Source organism: Hyla sarda, chromosome 2 (genome assembly GCF_029499605.1).
Source record: "Hyla sarda isolate aHylSar1 chromosome 2, aHylSar1.hap1, whole genome shotgun sequence".
Classification (NCBI taxonomy): Eukaryota; Metazoa; Chordata; class Amphibia; order Anura; family Hylidae; genus Hyla; species Hyla sarda.
Window position 1 is genome coordinate 95,179,071 of NC_079190.1, and position 19,405 is coordinate 95,198,475.

General features: G+C 45.2%; 1 protein-coding gene across 1 annotated transcript in view; it reads left to right on the forward strand.

Annotated features, from left to right (window-relative positions):
- LOC130357384 (glycoprotein-N-acetylgalactosamine 3-beta-galactosyltransferase 1-like) overlaps positions 1 to 12,336 on the forward strand; it is a 92,532-nt gene extending 80,196 nt beyond the window's left edge. The window contains exons 3-5 of the mRNA XM_056560076.1: positions 9,248 to 9,406; positions 9,917 to 10,572; positions 12,082 to 12,336. Of these exons, the coding sequence (XP_056416051.1) occupies positions 9,262 to 9,406; positions 9,917 to 10,572; positions 12,082 to 12,336 (1,056 nt within the window). The 5' untranslated portion in view covers positions 9,248 to 9,261. The remainder of the gene's footprint in view (positions 1 to 9,247; positions 9,407 to 9,916; positions 10,573 to 12,081) is intronic.
- Positions 12,337 to 19,405: the final 7,069 nt, after the last annotated feature.

The following is a 19,405-nucleotide window of genomic DNA, read 5'->3' on the forward strand; positions in this document are numbered from 1 at the left end:
TTCAAAAGTGCACGGCAGCGCCGACGTGTGGAGCTGTAACTACGGGCAGGGACAATACATGTCTTTTATGGCCCACTGGGTAAATGTGGTTCCTGCACAGCCACAACAGCAACTTGGACAGGTCACACCGCTTCCTCCTCCACGCTCTCGCTCCCAGGCAGTTGGTCCTGTTACAGCGTGCAAAGCCGCCTCCTCATCCTCCACCGTGTCCTCGGCCTCCACTGCACATCCAAATCTCGGTGGCCCTTCATCGTAGCATGTGTGTAGGGCACGGCGGTGTCAAGCTGTTCTTCACATGTTTGCCTTGGCGAATGGAGTCACACAGGGGAGGAACTGCTAAAGTTCATTCGTAAAGAAATCCGAGTATGGCTTACTCCACGAAATCTGGAAATGGGAACCATGGGGACCGACAATGGGAAGAACATCGTGTCCGTGCTGCGACAAGGAAGCAAGGTGTGAAGCATGCGCCCTGCATGGCACATGTGTTGAATCTGGTTGTCAAGCACTTCCTCAAGTCTCCACCCCGTTTCAAAACATCCTGAAAATGGCAAGGAAATTGTGCATGCACTTCAGCCACTCGTACACCGCCAAGCACACCTTCCTTGAGCTGCAGCGTCAGAACGGTATCCCACAACATAGTCTTATTTTTGACGTTGCCACACGTTGGAATTCCACCCTCCATATGTTGGACAGACTATACGAACAAAGAAAAGCCATCTACGAGATTCTGCGTAGTCAGTAGGCTGATGCCTATTGGCCACATGGTCCATCCACTCGCAGGTCTGACTCGGGGGGCCCTCTGCGCTCACCTTCCACTGCCATGGCTGCTGGGGAGTGGAGGGGTGGCAGGAGCAGTACCAGCTCAATCAGCAGCAGCCTGAGTCTACAGTCGCTGATGAGTAGCTTTCTTCACCCGCATAGTGAAGCAACTCATCAGCAGCAGGTAGACATGGAGCAGGACCTGAACCAGCAGGTGGTGGCATACCTTGACATGGCCATGCCAACAACCATTGAAGATCCGCTGGACTTCTGGGCAGCCAAACTTGATTTATGGCCACAATTAGCAGAGTTTGCCCTGGAAAAGCTGTCCTGCCCGGCCAGTAGTGTGACATCAGAGCGGGTGTTTAGTGCGGCCGGGGCCATAGTCACCCCAAGGCGAACTCGTCTGTCCACTAAAAATGTGGAGAGACTGACGTTTGTCAAGATGAATCAGGGATGGATCAGCCAGGATTTCCAGCCACCAATACCAGATGCCTCTGAGTAGATTGACCATGCTGCTACACCAACATTTCCCAATTATGGTTGGTTATGAAACCCTCTTGGGTTATCAATTAGGGTTATGAAACCCTCTTTGGTACTGCGATTGCCTGCTCCTGGCTCATCCTGTGTCTTTCAGGAACTACTTGCCTCACTGATGCTTCTGGCCTTGGGCCTTTAATTTTTGCATGTTTAGCAGTAGCTAAATATATGCTTAATGCAAATGTCAACATTGATCTTTAAATGTAAGGGGTTATGAAACCCTCATGGGTACTGCGAATGCCTGCTCCATACTCATGCTGTGTCTTTCAGGAACTACTTGCCTCCCTGCCATTTGTCGCTCCTTCCCTTCTGAGCCCTCTACTGCGCCCGCCGAACAATTAACATAGACATATGAGGTATGTGCTTACTCGAGAGAAATTGGGTTTCAAATACAAGTAAAAAATTTTTCCTTTTTATCCCTTGCAAAAATTCAAAAATTGGGTCTACAAGAACATGCGAGTGTAAAAAATGAAGATTTTGAATTTTCTCCTTCACTTTGCTGCTATTCCTGTGAAACACCTAAAGGGTTAATACACTTACTGAATGTTTTTTTGAATACTTTAGGGGGTGTAGTTTTTATAATGGGGTCTTTTATGGGGTATTTCTAATATGAAGACCCTTCAAATCCACTTCAAAACTGAACTGGTCCCTGAAAAATAGTGAGTTTGAAAATTTTGTGAAAAATTTCAAAATTGCTACTGAACTTTGAAGCCCTATGGTGTCTTCCAAAAGTAAAAACTCATAAATTTTATGATGCAAACATAAAGTAGACATGTTGTATATGTGAACCCCAAAAAAATATATTTTGAATATCCATTTCCCTTACAAGCAGAGAGCTTCAAAGTTAGAAAAATGCAAAATTTTCATTTTTTTCATCAAATTTTGGGATTTTTCACCAAGAAAGGATGCAAGTTACCATAAAATTTTACCACTAAGTTAAAGTAGAATATGTCACGAAAAAACAATCTCGGAATCAGAATGATAACTAAAAGTATTCCAGAGTTATTAATGTTTAAAGTGACAGTGGTCAGAATTGCAAAAAACGCTCCGGTCCTTAAGGTATAAAATGGCCTGGTCCTTAAGGGGTTAGATAGTTTTTTCTGTGTATAGTTACGCATATATAACTGCCCTCATCAGTGCATACCGCATAGGTACATCCAAGTATTGTACCATTTATTACCTGTTAAGTTGTCAAGGTGCTCCATACCGTCAAAGTCCAAACAATAGCATTCACCGGCTGGTGTTTTACAAAAATACAGATTTTTTTCTGCTAATAGTTAGGCATATTACTGCCCTCATCAGTGCATACCGCATAGGTACATCCAAGTATTGTACCATTTAGTACCTGTTAAGCTGTCAAGGTGCTCCAAACCGTCAAAGTCCAAACAATAGTATCCACCGGCTTGTGTTTTACAAAAATACAGATTTTTTTCTGCGTATAGTTAGGCATATTACTGCCCTCATCAGTGCATACCGCATAGGTACATCCAAGTTTTGTACCATTTAGTACCTGTTAAGCTGTCAAGGTGCTCCATACCGTCAAAGTCCAAACAATAGCATTCACCGGCTGGTGTTTTACAAAAATACAGAGTTTTTTCTGCGTATAGTTACGTTTATTACCGCCCTCATCAGTGCAGAACGCACATCTGTCAATGGCCTACATACTGTTCAAGGACAGCCGTAAGTAATCACCTGCTGCTGTTCTAGACAAATACTGTTTAAAGAGTAGTGTAGCGTATTGTAATACCCTCATAAACGCACTAAGTATGTCAGGCAGAGAAGTGCCAGGACGTGCACAGAGGAGTGGCAGAGGCCTAAATACTTCAGGCAGAGTTGGCAGCAGACTTGGGGCGAGTGGCAGCAGGAGTCGTAGCGAGAGGACTGAGCTCCCGTTATTAGCCAGCGGTCGTGTCTCCACCAGCAACGCATCTGCCATCGTCAATTGGTTAACACGCTCATCCACATCATCACAAGTGACATCGGACACTCCCAGTCAGTGGGTTCCTCAGACACAACCCTCAGTTGGCATGGCCCGGGAGCAGTCCCTGTCCTCCCATTGCCTTTGTCCTATGCTGTTCCCTCTCCTAGAGAAGTATCTTATGCTGTGGGTTCAGCTCCACTATTTACTGAGGACGATATAATAGAGGACAGTCAGCAGCTACTGGACAGCCAAGAAGGGGAGGAGACATGCACCGCTTGCTCTGCTAGGCGGCCAAGTAGTGATGCGGAGAGTGACGTGGGAGGCGGTGTTGCAAGTGTTCAGGGTCCTGAAGCAGACACTGTTGGGGAACCCGAGGAGGACATCAGTGACGTGCACACAACTGTTGATGATGATGAAGCCAATCGCAATTGGGAGCCGGGTGCAGAAGGGGCTTCATCATCATCAGGAGAAGAGAGTTGCAGGTTGCACTTGAGGCAGCAAGGCGGTAGCACGGTTGGCAGTTAGCGTGGTGGCAGTAGTGGAAATTCAGGAGCCAAATGTTCCCGGGGGAGACCACCTGCTTTGCCGCAGCCTACCCTTCCGGGAGGTAGTGGAACAGGGGTTCCTGGAGACGGCGCCAGTAGTAGTCAATTAGTGCAGACGGCGGGTGGGAAAATCAGCTACTCGGTGGTGTGGAAATTTTTCATAAGGCATCCGAAGGAGGTTCACGTAGTCACATGCAAGATCTGTCGGCAGAAGGTAAAGCGTGGCCAGGGTCCCAATGTCGGCACCACGGCCCTGCGTCAACACATGCTTCGCATAAAGCGGCCTGGGAGAACCGTGGCTCCGATGTAGTGGTCCAGCCTGCTGCATCACCCAGTGGCCATCCGCTCCCTCCTTCATCCAGCCAAGGCTCCACCACCTCAGCCGAAGGGAGCTGTGTGTCAAACCCTCCTTCTGTCACTCCTGCTTCTCCCGCTTTTAGTCAGCCATTCCGCCAACAATCCATCGGTGAAGCTATGTCCAAGAGACAACAGTATGCGCCCACTCATCCAACGGCGCAGAAGTTGAATGTGCTCCTGTCCAAGTTTCTGGTGTTGCAGTCCCTCCCTTTTCAAGTGGTGGACTCTGCACCTTTCAGAGAATTGATGGCTTATGCCGAGCTGAGGTGGAGAGTCCCAAGCCGTCATTTCTTTGCAAAGAAGGCAGTACCAGCCCTGCATAAGTTTGTACAAGAGAAGGTGGGCCAGTCCTTGAGCCTGTCGGTGTGTTCAAAAGTGCACGGCAGCGCCGACGTGTGGAGCTGTAACTACGGGCAGGGACAATACATGTCTTTTATGGCCCACTGGGTAAATGTGGTTCCTGCACAGCCACAACAGCAACTTGGACAGGTCACACCGCTTCCTCCTCCACGCTCTCGCTCCCAGGCAGTTGGTCCTGTTACAGCGTGCAAAGCCGCCTCCTCATCCTCCACCGTGTCCTCGGCCTCCACTGCACATCCAAATCTCGGTGGCCCTTCATCGTAGCATGTGTGTAGGGCACGGCGGTGTCAAGCTGTTCTTCACATGTTTGCCTTGGCGAATGGAGTCACACAGGGGAGGAACTGCTAAAGTTCATTCGTAAAGAAATCCGAGTATGGCTTACTCCACGAAATCTGGAAATGGGAACCATGGGGACCGACAATGGGAAGAACATCGTGTCCGCGCTGCGACAAGGAAGCAAGGTGTGAAGCATGCGCCCTGCATGGCACATGTGTTGAATCTGGTTGTCAAGCACTTCCTCAAGTCTCCACCCCATTTCAAAACATCCTGAAAATGGCAAGGAAATTGTGCATGCACTTCAGCCACTCGTACACCGCCAAGCACACCTTCCTTGAGCTGCAGCGTCAGAACGGTATCCCACAACATAGTCTTATTTTTGACGTTGCCACACGTTGGAATTCCACCCTCCATATATTGGACAGACTATACGAACAAAGAAAAGCCATCTACGAGATTCTGCGTAGTCAGTAGGCTGATGCCTATTGGCCACATGGTCCATCCACTCGCAGGTCTGACTCGGGGGGCCCTCTGCGCTCACCTTCCACTGCCATGGCTGCTGGGGAGTGGAGGGGTGGCAGGAGCAGTACCAGCTCAATCAGCAGCAGCCTGAGTCTACAGTCGCTGATGAGTAGCTTTCTTCACCCGCATAGTGAAGCAACTCATCAGCAGCAGGTAGACATGGAGCAGGACCTGAACCAGCAGGTGGTGGCATACCTTGACATGGCCATGCCAACAACCATTGAAGATCCGCTGGACTTCTGGGCAGCCAAACTTGATTTATGGCCACAATTAGCAGAGTTTGCCCTGGAAAAGCTGTCCTGCCCGGCCAGTAGTGTGACATCAGAGCGGGTGTTTAGTGCGGCCGGGGCCATAGTCACCCCAAGGCGAACTCGTCTGTCCACTAAAAATGTGGAGAGACTGACGTTTGTCAAGATGAATCAGGGATGGATCAGCCAGGATTTCCAGCCACCAATACCAGATGCCTCTGAGTAGATTGACCATGCTGCTACACCAACATTTCCCAATTATGGTTGGTTATGAAACCCTCTTGGGTTATCAATTAGGGTTATGAAACCCTCTTTGGTACTGCGATTGCCTGCTCCTGGCTCATCCTGTGTCTTTCAGGAACTACTTGCCTCACTGATGCTTCTGGCCTTGGGCCTTTAATTTTTGCATGTTTAGCAGTAGCTAAATATATGCTTAATGCAAATGTCAACATTGATCTTTAAATGTAAGGGGTTATGAAACCCTCTTGGGTACTGCGAATGCCTGCTCCATACTCATGCTGTGTCTTTCAGGAACTACTTGCCTCCCTGCCCTCAGGTCTTGGGCCTTCAATTTTTGGATGTTTAGCAGTAGCTAAATACATGCTTAATGCAAATTTCAACATTGATCTTTAAATGTAAGGGGTTGGTTATGAAACCCTCTTGGGTACTGCTCCTGACTGCTCCTGACTCATTCTGTGTCTTTCAGGAAATAATTGTCTCCCTGATGCCTCAGGCCTTGGGCCTTCAATTTTTGGAAGTTTAGCAGTAGCTAATACATGCTTAATGCAAATTTCAACTATGATCTTTAAATTCTCGGTGCTCTGCTAGGGCCTTCTCCTACCCCGCCGGGGCCGATCCGAGGACCTCACTAAACCATCCAATCGGTAGTAGAGACATGCGGTGTGTACAAAGGGCAGGGACTTAATGAACCCGAGCTTATGACCCGCGCTTAGTTATGATTCTTCTTTCCTGGCAAATATTTGCAATCCCTGATTCCTATCGCGAACGGGGTTCAACGGGTTACCCGCACCTGTCGGTGAAAGATAGACACACGCTGGTCCGTTCAGAGTAGCGCGCGTGCAGCCCCAGACATCTGAGGGCATAACACACCTGTTATTGCTCGATCTCGCAAGTGATCGTGCAATGTAAGGGGTTGTTAAAGCCTCTTGGGTACTGCTGATGCCTACTCCTGACTGCTCCTGTGTCTTTCAGGAACTACTTGACTTCATGATGCTTCTGGGCTTGGGCCTTTAAGTTTAGGATTTTTGAAATACATACATACATGCTTAATTTCAATTCCAACATTTATGGTGCAATGTATGGGGTTATTGAACGGGTTCTCCGGTGCTTAAACATCTTATCCTCCATCCAAAGGATAGGGGATAAGATGCCTGATCGCGGGAGTCCCGCAGCTGGGACTATCACGCCCCCTCCCATAGGCGTGCATTGAGGGGTGGAGCGTGATGTCACACGGGGGCGGAGGCGTGACATCACATGCCGCCCGCCCTGCGGTCGACCATAATCAGACCCGGAGGGAACACGCTCAGGGCACTGATTATAAACGGGGTGCTGCGTGCATGATCCCGGGCGTCCCCAGCCGCGGTCAGGCATCTTATCCCCTATCCTTTATATAGGGGATAAGATGTTTAAGCACCGGAGTACCCCTTTAAACACTCTTGGGTAGTGTTTTTTTCAAATTTTCTGATAATTATCACAGTAATAAACTTGAATTTTCCACAATAATAACCATTACACTATTGAACGATTGTTGCGTAGAGGGATGAACTCTGCTTCTTTATTTCATAAAAAATTATTTTATAGAAGAATGTCTTTTGGTGGTCCACCGTCCTGCATTATAGAGTCTTCTGGACTCTTGGATATGCGTTTGTTCTTAAACAAAGGTACAAAAAAACAAAAATGGCTGGTCAGGGCTATGGCGATATTGCGCCTACATCTTGGCGCTGCTGGACTTGGTTCTGGGAATTTCCAATTTTCTCATGGGTAGCACCCGCTATCCAAAATCTTTTTAAAAAATTTCTAAAATTGTGGTGTTTTTTTGGGGGGATTGTGAAGCCCTGGTGTGAACTCATGCATCAGCCAACTCCAGGCTGTGTCATTCAGGCAATATATGGGTTACTGATGCCGCTCTGGGGCCTGGGTCTGGTAATTTCAAATTTCCTCATGGGTAGCACCCGCTATCCAAAATCTTTTTCAAAAATTTCTAAAATTGTGGTGTTTTTTGGGGGGGATTGTGAAGCCCTGGTGTGAACTCGTGCATCAGCCAACTCAAGGCTGTGTCATTCAGGCAATATAAGGGTTACTGATGCCGCTGTGGGGCCTGGGTCTGGTAATTTCAAATTTTCTCATAGGTAGCACCCGCTATCCAAAATCCTTTTCAAAAATTTCTAAAATTGTGATGTCTTTGGAGGGGAATTGTGAAGCCCTGCTGTGTACTCATGAATCAGCCAACTCCAGGCTGTGTCATTCAGGCAATATATGCTTTACTGATGTTGCTGTGGGGGCTTGTTGGATTTGGTCCTTCGTACCCACACGATGGGGTCCGGGACACTCAAAATTTGTTTTAATTTTCAAATAAAAAAATGATGGCGCTGCTGGGCCTGGTAATTTCAAATTTTCTCATGGGTAGCACCCGCTATCCAAAATCTTTTTCAAAAATTTCTAAAATTGTGGTGTTTTTTGGGAGTGATTGTGAAGCCCTGGTGTGTACTCGTGCATTAGCCAACTCCAGGCTGTGTCATTCAGGCAATATATGGGTTACTGATGCCGCTGTGGGGCCTGGGTCTGGGAATTTCAAATTTTCTCATAGGTAGCACCCGCTATCCAAAATCTTCGGTTTAAATTTCTTAATTCATCTTTTAATCTTAGGGATTGTGAAGGCCTAGTGCTTACTCATGCTGCTGGCAACTCCGGGCTGTGCCATTCATCCACTATATGGTCTCCTCATGCTGCCAACATGTACTCATGCTTCAGCCTCATCCAAGCTGTGTCATTCAGCCACTATATGGTGTCCTCATGCTGCCAACACCTCCACGCTGTGCCATTCAGCCACTATGTGGTCTCCTCATGCTGCCAACACCTCCACGCTGTGTCATTCAGCCACTATGTGGTGTCCTCATGCTTCAGCCTCATCCAAGCTGTGTCATTCAGCCACTAACTGGTCTCCTTATGCTGCCAACACCTCCACACTGTGCCATTCAGCCACTATATGGTCTCCTGACACTGATGCCACCACCAGGCTCTGTCATTGTGCTGCTGTGGGGCAGTGATTCTAAAAGCGATGCCGGTAATCTTCATGTTATTCTGAATAACAGTATTATTTCACTAACCCAGAACACTCCATATGCGTTTTAGAACACAGCAAAGTGTTCTATACCCCTATAGAGGCTGTATGTAGGCTAGAAATAGCCTTTTTTAATATAGATTCGCTGCGAAAAAATCCGGAACGAAACAAACTTTATCGGAAAATTTGGCGAATCGGCCGAATCGAATTTTTGAAAATTTTGCTCATCTCTATGCATAACCTTCATTTACCATGTCTGTGCCCAAGCCTCCAGCTTCCCCAGATCCCTCTGTGTTACTAATTGAAAAGTTCATTGTTTGTTAAATTGCTTGAGTGATCTGAAGACAAGTTAGTTATTTACCCTACATCATATTTCACAATTAAATAATTGTTCCTTTTTTTATATGATTTGTTTCAGAATGACGTTTCACCATGGCATTATATTGTACACGGATAAAATGGAAAAAATTTACATTTGGATTCCTTTCTGGATTTCTTGCCACATTCTTCCTTTTCAGAAATATGGGAGAAACCGAAAAGCCACTAAACAGGAAATGGAAGCTAATGCCAAAACCAGGTAAAACCCTTTGATTCAGGAAATGTACAGAAATATGTAGTTATTAACGAATTGTAGGGGACAATATGAAGGACGATACAAAGGGCAATTTATCTATTATTATTATTATTATTATTAATATTTTATTTTTTAAATGCAATTCAGAAGGGTTTTAATACAATTTAGTAACAATGATGATCTCTATTGAATATACAGGCAGCACCTGCTTCTCTGGCTACCGTAGTTAGCTTAATTTCGGAGTGCCCCTTTCCTACTCAATATCTATAGGTACTGTATATGGGCAGAAAGCACTTGCTTTATTTTGTCGAAAGTTCCAAACTAGAATTTTACATATACTTAATAGGATGTGTAAAAGGTGATAAAAAAAAGAAGAGACCCCTTAGCTGTATATAGGATTGCCTATTTTGTTAACATTACCATAGGCTATAGGAGGTAGGGGTGAAGCAGCTAAAATATTTCCACCTTTAAATGCTTCATTGTAATTCATTTTCTACATTTTGAACATTGTAGATGACAGTAGTATAAGCGAGGAACTAGAACACAAAGTCCGAGTGCTCTGCTGGATAATGACAGCCCCTAAGAACTTGAAGGCTAAAGCACTTCATGCAAAGTACACCTGGGCACGTCACTGCAATGTAACTTTGTTCATGAGTTCCATCACTAGTGAAGAGTTTCCGACCATTGGATTGGGTGCCAAGGAAGGCAGAAAACAGCTCTACTGGAAAACCATTCAAGCTTTCCATTATATATATGAGAATTACATGGATCAAGCTGACTGGTTCTTAAAAGCAGATGATGATACCTATGTAGTGATGGAGAACCTGCGTCTCATGCTTTCTAAATATACTTCTGATCAGCCTATTTATTTTGGCAAACGCTTCAAGCCATTTGTCAAGCAAGGATACATGAGTGGTGGAGCTGGGTATGTACTGAGCAAAGAATCACTTCAACGATTTGTGGAAGGATTTAAATCGGGTAACTGCAGTCACAGGTCTGAGGTGGAAGACCTTGAGCTTGGACAATGTATGGAAACAATGGGAGTTACGCCTGGTGACACTCGAGACAATGAAGAAAGGGAGACCTTTCACCCATTTACTCCAGAGTATCATTTGACAAGAAGTTTTTCAGCAATATATTTAGATTATTGCTTCTATCCTGCTGTTGAGGTAAGATGTTATATGTCATAAAAGCATTATGCAAAGTCAATCATTATTGTTTTTTTTTTTTTGTTTGTTTGTTTTTTTAAACTGATAGCACAGTGTACTATGTGCCCTAATAAGGCCATTATGGCTTGAGAAAGATACTAGTTAAAGTGCACCTAGGATTTATGGAAGACAATGTATACTTTTACTGGCTTTACCATGGCTAACACTAGACTACATCCGTTCTCTAACTAGAGGACAAAGCTAGACTGAGATGGAACATGATGTCTTTAGATCCCCCCCTATCCTGTGAATAGGGGTGGAGTAGGACAATACTTTGCATTAATTTGCTAAGGGATTGGATTGGACATTGCACAGATTACCAATGCTTACATAATGCAATAGATTTATGGGCAGAAAATGTTAATCCCTTACACCCCGTATAAGGCTCTATGCATGCATATAATACATAGAAACACAGAAAAGTCTCTAGTCCACCACCTTTTCCCTAGAGGGCCAGACCCAAACCAGTCAGAGTCTGGCTTTTGCCAGAGCAACATCTCCTAGGTCTGCTTCTGCTAGGCAGGCAGACACCTAATCTAGAGTGTCTCTCCTCAATAAAGTTACCTTCAGGTCTATTCTGTCCCATATCCTGTTCACGCTAAAGCCTGCATCAAGCAAAGTCATGTTCAAGTTGCAAGCAACATTTCACCTGGGGCTGATCAGGGTCATGTGTGCAGTTCTCATGGCATGATACAGAGTTTGGAGGCTTAACCCTAAAAAATCATCTCCAGTACCCACTGTGAGGGTACTGTTCAAGTTTTAACTTTAAAAGGAGTGCTGTTAAGGCAGGGAAAAAAGCTAAATAAGGACACCTTTGCAAACATTAATCTCTTCGGTGACCTACAGTTGAAGTTAGTGCTTTGTGGCCTAATACATCACATATGTTTTTAGGCCAGGTTGTTGTGCTGAAAAACCTATGAGTAAATGTACAATTATCTACACCACAGTAAGTCAACCTTTGAAGACCCTTCACAGTATAGAGGATTTAACTGGATTGTTACAGTATTTTATCTGTATTATATCTGCATTTACACTAGTAACCTCCCTTACATGTGCTAAAAGCACACCACAGACTTTCCAGTCAGCATTAAAGCAACTCTTAAAGGGACAGTGACTAAATCTTCACTCATCTGCCTAAAGTGAGTTTATTTTCCGAATGAACAAATGAAAAGATCTTGCCATACAACTGCAGTTTCACTATAAACCTGACAGGCTCTTAAAAAGGGGCATTGCTTCATACACTAAATCTATATTGGAGGCATAAACAAACACAGTTCACCATTTTTAATGCAAATTTAGATGCAGGTTGCACCTACAATGATATGGTGAACGTATCTGGAGTTTTCATTCCTTCACTTCACACCATGGAAAATTACTGGAATTTAAGAGTAACAAATGATAGACAAATAAGTTTTAATAAATAAAGTTTTGATCTAACACCTTGCCATTTTTAATTCTTGTGTTCACCAGGGTCCCCAGTGCTGCTCAGACCTGGCTATATCCTTTCACTATGTTGATGCAGAACTCATGCATACATTGGAGTATTTTACTTATCACCTGAGAGCGTATGGCTACCAGTATAGGTACCAGCCGCAACTGTTAAATCTTACCAACCATCCGCTCTTTCACAGTAACAGGAAAAGCGCACACAAAACATGGAAACCTAACATAAATGTGTCATCTGTCCATGAACTTTTGTCTAAAAAGTCACAGGCTCCAACCTAGTTATTTACTTTGTTGCCTAACTTCCAGCTTAGCATTTTTGTGTAACAATAACTGTATATTCGCAGTCAGGATATGGTCTGAGACTGACCATATAAACCAATATCATTGTCTACAAGTTATACAGATTACATACATCAAATAATCATTTAGTAGAAAAGTACAGCCTCCTCATAGACTATTACTGTAAATTTACATTTTGTATCCTCTACAAAGCATTTATTCCCATGGGGCTTGAAATATTGATGCACAATGTTCTAAAGTGCATTTTTAAATGTTCTACATCTTAAAGGGGTATTCCAGGAAAAAACTGTTTTATATATATCAACTGGCTCCAAAAAGTTCAACAGATTTGTAAATTACTTCTATTAAAAAAAAACTTCATCCTTTCAGTACTTATGAGCTTCTGAAGTTGAGTTGTTCTTTTCTGTCTGAAAAGTGCTCTCTGATGACACGTGTCTCGGGAACCACCCAGTTTAGAAGCAAATCCCCATAGCAAACCTATTCTACTCTGTGCAGTTCCCGAGACAAGCAGAGATGTCAGCAGAGAGCACTGTTGCCAGACAGAAAACAACAAATCCACTTCAGCAGCTGATAATTATTGAAAGGATTAAGATTTTTTAATAGAAGTAATTTACAAATCTGTTTAACTTTCTGGAGCCAGTTGATATATATATATATATATATATATATATATATATATATATATATAAAAAGTTTTTTCCAGGGTGATCCTAAAAATGTCGCCCTCTTTAATTATCATTCCAGTTGGACAGGTTTACTTTGGGCAATTAGATGGCTGGTGTGTGGTGTCCGGTGCAGAACACACCTGTCTGCCTGCTCCGGGCCCACTGCTCAGGGTTATATGTATTATGTTTTATAATTTATTGCACTTGGATATTCACTGTTAAATGTAATTGTATGGATTTTTGTCTTTCAAGAGTTAATCTTGTGTGTGCAGGAGTATGCTTAAGGGATCAAATGACTGCTTTAGCCAATCAGGGCCCCCTGCCCTGCTCCCTCAGGTCTGTCTAGACAGGTAGAAGCTAGTTAGTTCAGAGAGTGTTGTAGAGGAACGGAGCGAAAGTGGAGGTTAACGCCAGACCTCTGCTTTGGACCTGTACCTCATCACATGAGGACAGGCCTAAGGTGCCCAGTTGCTTCATCACCCTTCACCAGATGCTGCTGACCAGGTCGTTCATCAAGCAAGTCTTTCCAGTCAAGTTCAGACCCAAGTCCGTGGTGGGGAGAAGAGCCAGTGAGCCTACGGGCCCCATTTGCAAAAGAAGAGAATAACGAGAGTGAAAGCCTCAGGCATCTCTGGTCAATCTGTTCAGTTCAAGCTCAGACCTAACTACACTCAATTTAAGTTAAACAAGTTAGTCGAGGAGGACTACAAGGCCCATAGTGACTAGAAGCAACTGTGATCCCCAACAACATCCTTCAGCGAACATCGCATTAAAATTGAACTGTTCCTGTTTATCCTGCAAGTTCCTAAAATTAAAGTAAAAGAGGTTTCCCTAACCTGGCATTTGAGTTGATTATTGCCCAGTGCCTGGCACAGGCATCCACTTATCCTTGGTAGTGTGGTGGTTAGCACTCCTGATATCACAAACTCTAATCTAAGTCACAACATCCCATCAGTACATCTTACACGCCACCCTTAGTCACCACAGGTGTCCTGGGGAATGGTTGGATAGCCATCTGCAGTCAGGTTATCAGTGCTCGTAAGCCTGTGGTAGGCAGCTTTGAGAAAAACATAAATTGGCCAGATTGGCAACCAGATGTTTGTAGCTCAGAGGATCACTCCCATAGTTTTTTTTTTATTGTTATTACCGTATATACTCAAGTATAAGCCGACCCCAATGTAAGCCGAGGCCCCTAATTTCACCCCAAAATCCCAGGAAAAATTGACTCGAGTATAAGCCTAGGGTGGGAAATACATCATCCCCCCGTCATCATCCAGACCCCCGTCATTAACACCCTCATCATCATCACCCTGTCATCATCCCCCCTTCATCATCACCGCCTGTCATCATCCCCCCTTCATCATCACCGCCTGTTATCATCCCCCTTCATCATCCCCTTGTCATCATCCCACACCCCCCCTTCATCATCCCCTTGTCATCATCCCACACACCCCCTTCATCATCCCCTTGTCATCATCCCACACCCCCTCTTCATCATCCCCTTGTCATCATCCCACACACTCCTTCATCATCCCCTTGTAATCATCCCCTCCCCCCCTTCATCATCCCCTTGTCATCACCCCACACCCCCTCTTTATCATCCCCTTGTCATCATCCCACCCCCCCTTCATCATCCCCTTGTAATCATCCCCTCCCCCCCTTCATCATCCCCTTGTCATCATCCAACACCCCCCCTTCATCATCCCCTTGTCATCATCCCCACCCCCCTTCATCATCCCCTTGTCATCATCCCACACCCCGCCTTCATCATCCCCTTGTCATCATCCCACACCCCCCCTTCATCATCCCCTTGTCATCATCCCACACCCCCCCCCCCTTCATCATCCCCTTGTCATCATCCCACACACCCCCTTCATCATCCCCTTGTCATCATCCCACACACCCCTTCATCATACCCTTGTCATCATCCCACACCCCCCCTTCATCATCCCCCTTGTAATCATCCCCTCCCCCCTTCATCATCCCCTTGTCATCACCCCACACCCCCCTTCATCATCCCCTTGTCATCATCCCCACCCCCCTTCATCATCCCCTTGTCATCATCCCACAACCCCCCTTCATCATCCCCCTGTCATCATCCCACAACCCCCCTTCATCATCCCCCTGTCATCATCCCACCCCCCCTTCATCATCCCCTTGTCATAATCCCAACCCCTTCATCATCCCCTTGTCATCATCCCACACCCCCCTTCATCATCCCACACCCCCTCTTCATCATCCCCTCCCCCCCTTCATCACCCCTCGTCATCACCCCACACCCCCCCTTCATCATCCCCTTGTCATCATCCCCACCCCCCTTCATCATCCCCTTGTCATCATCCCACAACCCCCTTCATCATCCCCCTGTCATCATCCCACAACCCCCCTTCATCATCCCCCTGTCATCATCCCACCCCCCCTTCATCATCCCCTTGTCATAATCCCACCCCCCCCTTCATCATCCCCTTGTCATCATCCCACCCACCCCCTTCATCACCACATGTCATCAGCCCCCCCCCCCCCCCCCTTCATCATCACCGATTGTCAATGTCTGATACAGTGGTCTTCAACCTGCGGACCTCCAGATGTTTCAAAACTACAACTCCCAGCAAGCCCGGGCAGCCATTGGCTGTCCGGGCTTGCTGGGAGTTGTAGTTTTGAAACCTCTGGAGGTCCGCAGGTTGAAGACCACTGCGGCCTTTGACATCATCCCGCCCCCCCCCCCCCCCCTCACCCCCTTTAGTTTTGTACTCACCTCCGCTCGGCGGGACGTTAGGGTGCGCTGGTCCGGTGCTGCAGGACTGTCCGGTGGGGAGGTCGTCCGGTGGGATAGTGGTTCCGGGCCGCCATCTTCACCGTGGGGCATCTTCTCCGTGCTTCGGGCACGGAATAGAGGTGTTGCCTTGACGACGACGCAGAGGGACGTTGGTAATGAATGTCCCTCTGCGTTGTCGTCAAGGCAACATGACTATTCCGGGGCCGGGCCCGAAGCACGGAGAAGAGGCCCCTTCGGTGAAGATGGCAGCCCGGAACCACTATCCCACCGGACGACCTCCCCACCGGACAGTCCTGCAGCACCGGACCAGCGCACCCTAACGTCCCGCCGAGCGGAGGTGAGTACAAAACTAAAGGGGGTGAGAGGGGGGGGGGGCTGGATGATGTTGAAGGCCGCAGTGGTCTTCAACCTGTGGACCTCCAGAGGTTTCAAAACTAGAACTCCAAGCAAGCCCGGACAGCCGATGCCTGCCCGGGCTTGCTGGGAGTTGTAGTTTTGAAACATCTGGAGGTCCGCAGGTTGAAGACCACTGACGGCGGAGAGTTCACTCGAGTATAAGCCGTGCGGGGTGTTTTCAGCACGAAAAATTGTGCTGAAAAACTCGGCTTATACTCAAGTATATACGGTAACTGTGGGGGGATTTTCTATGACTGGCACAAAAACTGTGTCATGCCTGGGTTTATTACGAGACACTAACCTAGGAATAAATCAGGTACATCTGTGGTTGCCTGTGTGGCAGCCTTGGAAATCTATGTCAGCTATGAGCTGGCATTGATTTTCACTATAATTTACAACAGTTGTTGGCTCAGTTGGACCAGACCTCAATGATAACAATTATAACAATTATTTTAAAAAAATACTCCCATGAATACCACTAAAATCCATTATTCTAGAGTAGAACTCAAGATCATGCGGTCTGCATTAGAAAAACCGATTTACTCGTAGGTCTTGTTTGTTCACATTTGCGCAACATTGTAGAAAAAATGTAATCTAAGAAAGTGCAATAAACAGTTTGACACTTTATTTTATAAATCTTATATTACAGCATTTTTTTGTATTTGCAAAATAAACCTGGCAATAAAACACACACAACTTTTTAGTATTTTTTGTATTTGTTCATTTCAGGGAGCTTTTGGGGTAGGAAATTCTATATCCTGAAAAGCCAAAACTGCCTGTTAATCTTTAAGGGTACGTTCCCACACGGCGTATTTTGCTGCGTATTTGCTGCGTATTTGGTGCTGCGTAATTTCCTACCCATTGACTTCAACAGAGAAAATAAAATACGCAGCAGCAAATACGCAGCAAATACACCGTGTGGGAATGTACCCTTATGAAAGGAATATAACAGCAATACAAGTCACTTAGGAACATGGTATTTTTTTGTATAAACACTAAGAGGGGTGTATCAATTAGAGATGCATAGTTTGGGGTCACACCTGGGCCCTGAACATCAGGGTTATAGATAACACATAATTGGTTTGGGGCCCTGTTACGCTTCTGAACACTAATAGATTGAAGGTGAGGATGTTCCCCATAACAACCATTCAGTTTATTTCATTTTTTTTTCTTAAAGGGGTATTCCAGGAAAAAAACTTTTTTATATATATCAACTGGCTCCAGAAAGTTAAACAGATTTGTAAATTACTTCTATTAAAAAATCTTAACCCTTTCAGTACTTATGAGCTTCTGAAGTTAAGGTTGTTCTTTTCTGTCTAAATCCTCTCTGATGACACCTGTCTTGGGAAGCGCCCAGTTTAGAAGAGGTTTGCTATGGGGATTTGCTTCTAAACTGAGCGTTTCCCGAGACAGGTGTCATCAGAGAGGATTTAGACAGAAAAGAACAACCTTAAAGGGGTACTCCGGTGGTTATTTTTTTTTTGACTATATGGCATCTTCTTTGTAAGTTTAGTTTTTTTGCAATATACATGTGTTATATGTTTTGTCAGCATGTATGTGTTTTTCTTACCTGTTTGTTGGGCAGGAAGTTCTGTAGTTCAGAGGGTTTTCTTTTACTGTTGTCCACAGTTCTGAGTCTGTTGTGGACAAGATGTCACAGCTTTTTTTTCTTCTCTGTCATCCCCTTGTCATCATCCCACACACCCCCTTCATCATCCCCTTGTCATCATCCCACACCCCCTCTTCATCATCCCCTTGTCATCATCCCACACACCCCTTCATCATCCCCTTGTAATCATCCCCTCCCCCCCTTCATCATCCCCTTGTCATCACCCCACACCCCCTCTTTATCATCCCCTTGTCATCATCCCACCCCCCCTTCATCATCCCCTTGTAATCATCCCCTCCCATGCTGGGAGTTGTAGATTTGCAACAGCTGGAGGTACACTGGTTGGGAAACACTGTTCTAGCCTATTCAGCATACACATCATGTTACACCAGTGTTTCCCAACCAGTGTGCCTCCAGCTGTTGCAAAACTACAACTCCTAGCATGCCCAAAGGCTGTCAGGGCATGCTGGGAGTTGTAGTTTTGCAACACCTGGAGGCACCCTGGTTGGGAAAAACTGGTGTATGCCCTACAGAGGTGTGGTGAACTACAACCCCCAGGAGACTACAGAGGCAGCATGCTGGTGTTATACCACAAACTGAAGACTCCTGAATGACACATGCTGGGAGTTGTAGTCCCTTTTGTGTGTGTATGCCAGTATATCCCAACCAAGGCTGATTATATTAGTGTGCCGTGTATAAGGGGGCCGACCCAGGAAAATAGTAAGATGGGTAAAGGGCGGAACAAACAAACAAACAAAAAAAAAGGAGCCGCCCCAAACCAGCAAGGCATGTGGCATGCTGGGATTTGTAGTTTTCAACACAGCAAGAAACAGGAAATAGAAGCAAAGATAGGAAAACAAAGTGGGGGATAAAAAGACAACAAAGATAGGAAATAGAGTAGGCTAAACCACAAGAATAGAAATGAAACAAAACAAATAGGGTAAGTCAAAAAACGGAAAAACACGTTGACCACCGGAGTACCCCTTTAACTTCAGAAGCTCGTAAGTACTGAAAGGATTAAGATTTTTTAATAGAAGTAATTTACAAATCTGTTTAACTTTCTGGAGCCAGTTGATATATAAAAAAAAGTTTTTTCCTGGAATACCCCTTTAACTCACACTGGCAAAATGAATATGAGGATCTGGACACACATGAACCCTTAAATGGAAGGTTCGGATAAACAACCACTTTCTTTATTGCTCCAGTTAAAGTTTTTAAATATGACTTAAGTATTTACTACTATTTTATGTCTACTTAATTACATGACTTATTCATAGGAGAGAGTAAAGATGTAATAAGAGGTCAGGGCGAGTTCAATAGAGTGGGAGGCATTCTTTGCAGTGGGAGAGAGACACTTCACTTATAACTTAGAAGGGTTAACTACTTTAAGCAAAGGTGGCCCATTTGGGAGCATGTCTTTTAGCATAAAAAATGTACATACAAGTAAGAGTAAGAATTTCAACATGTAAGAACTTTTTTTTAAAAGGGTGATATGAAAATAGGGCTCACCCAGTCTTTAGGGGTACTCCATTGGAAAACTTTTTTTTTTTTTTACATCAACTGGTGCCAGAAAGATAAACAGATTTTTAAATGACTTCTATT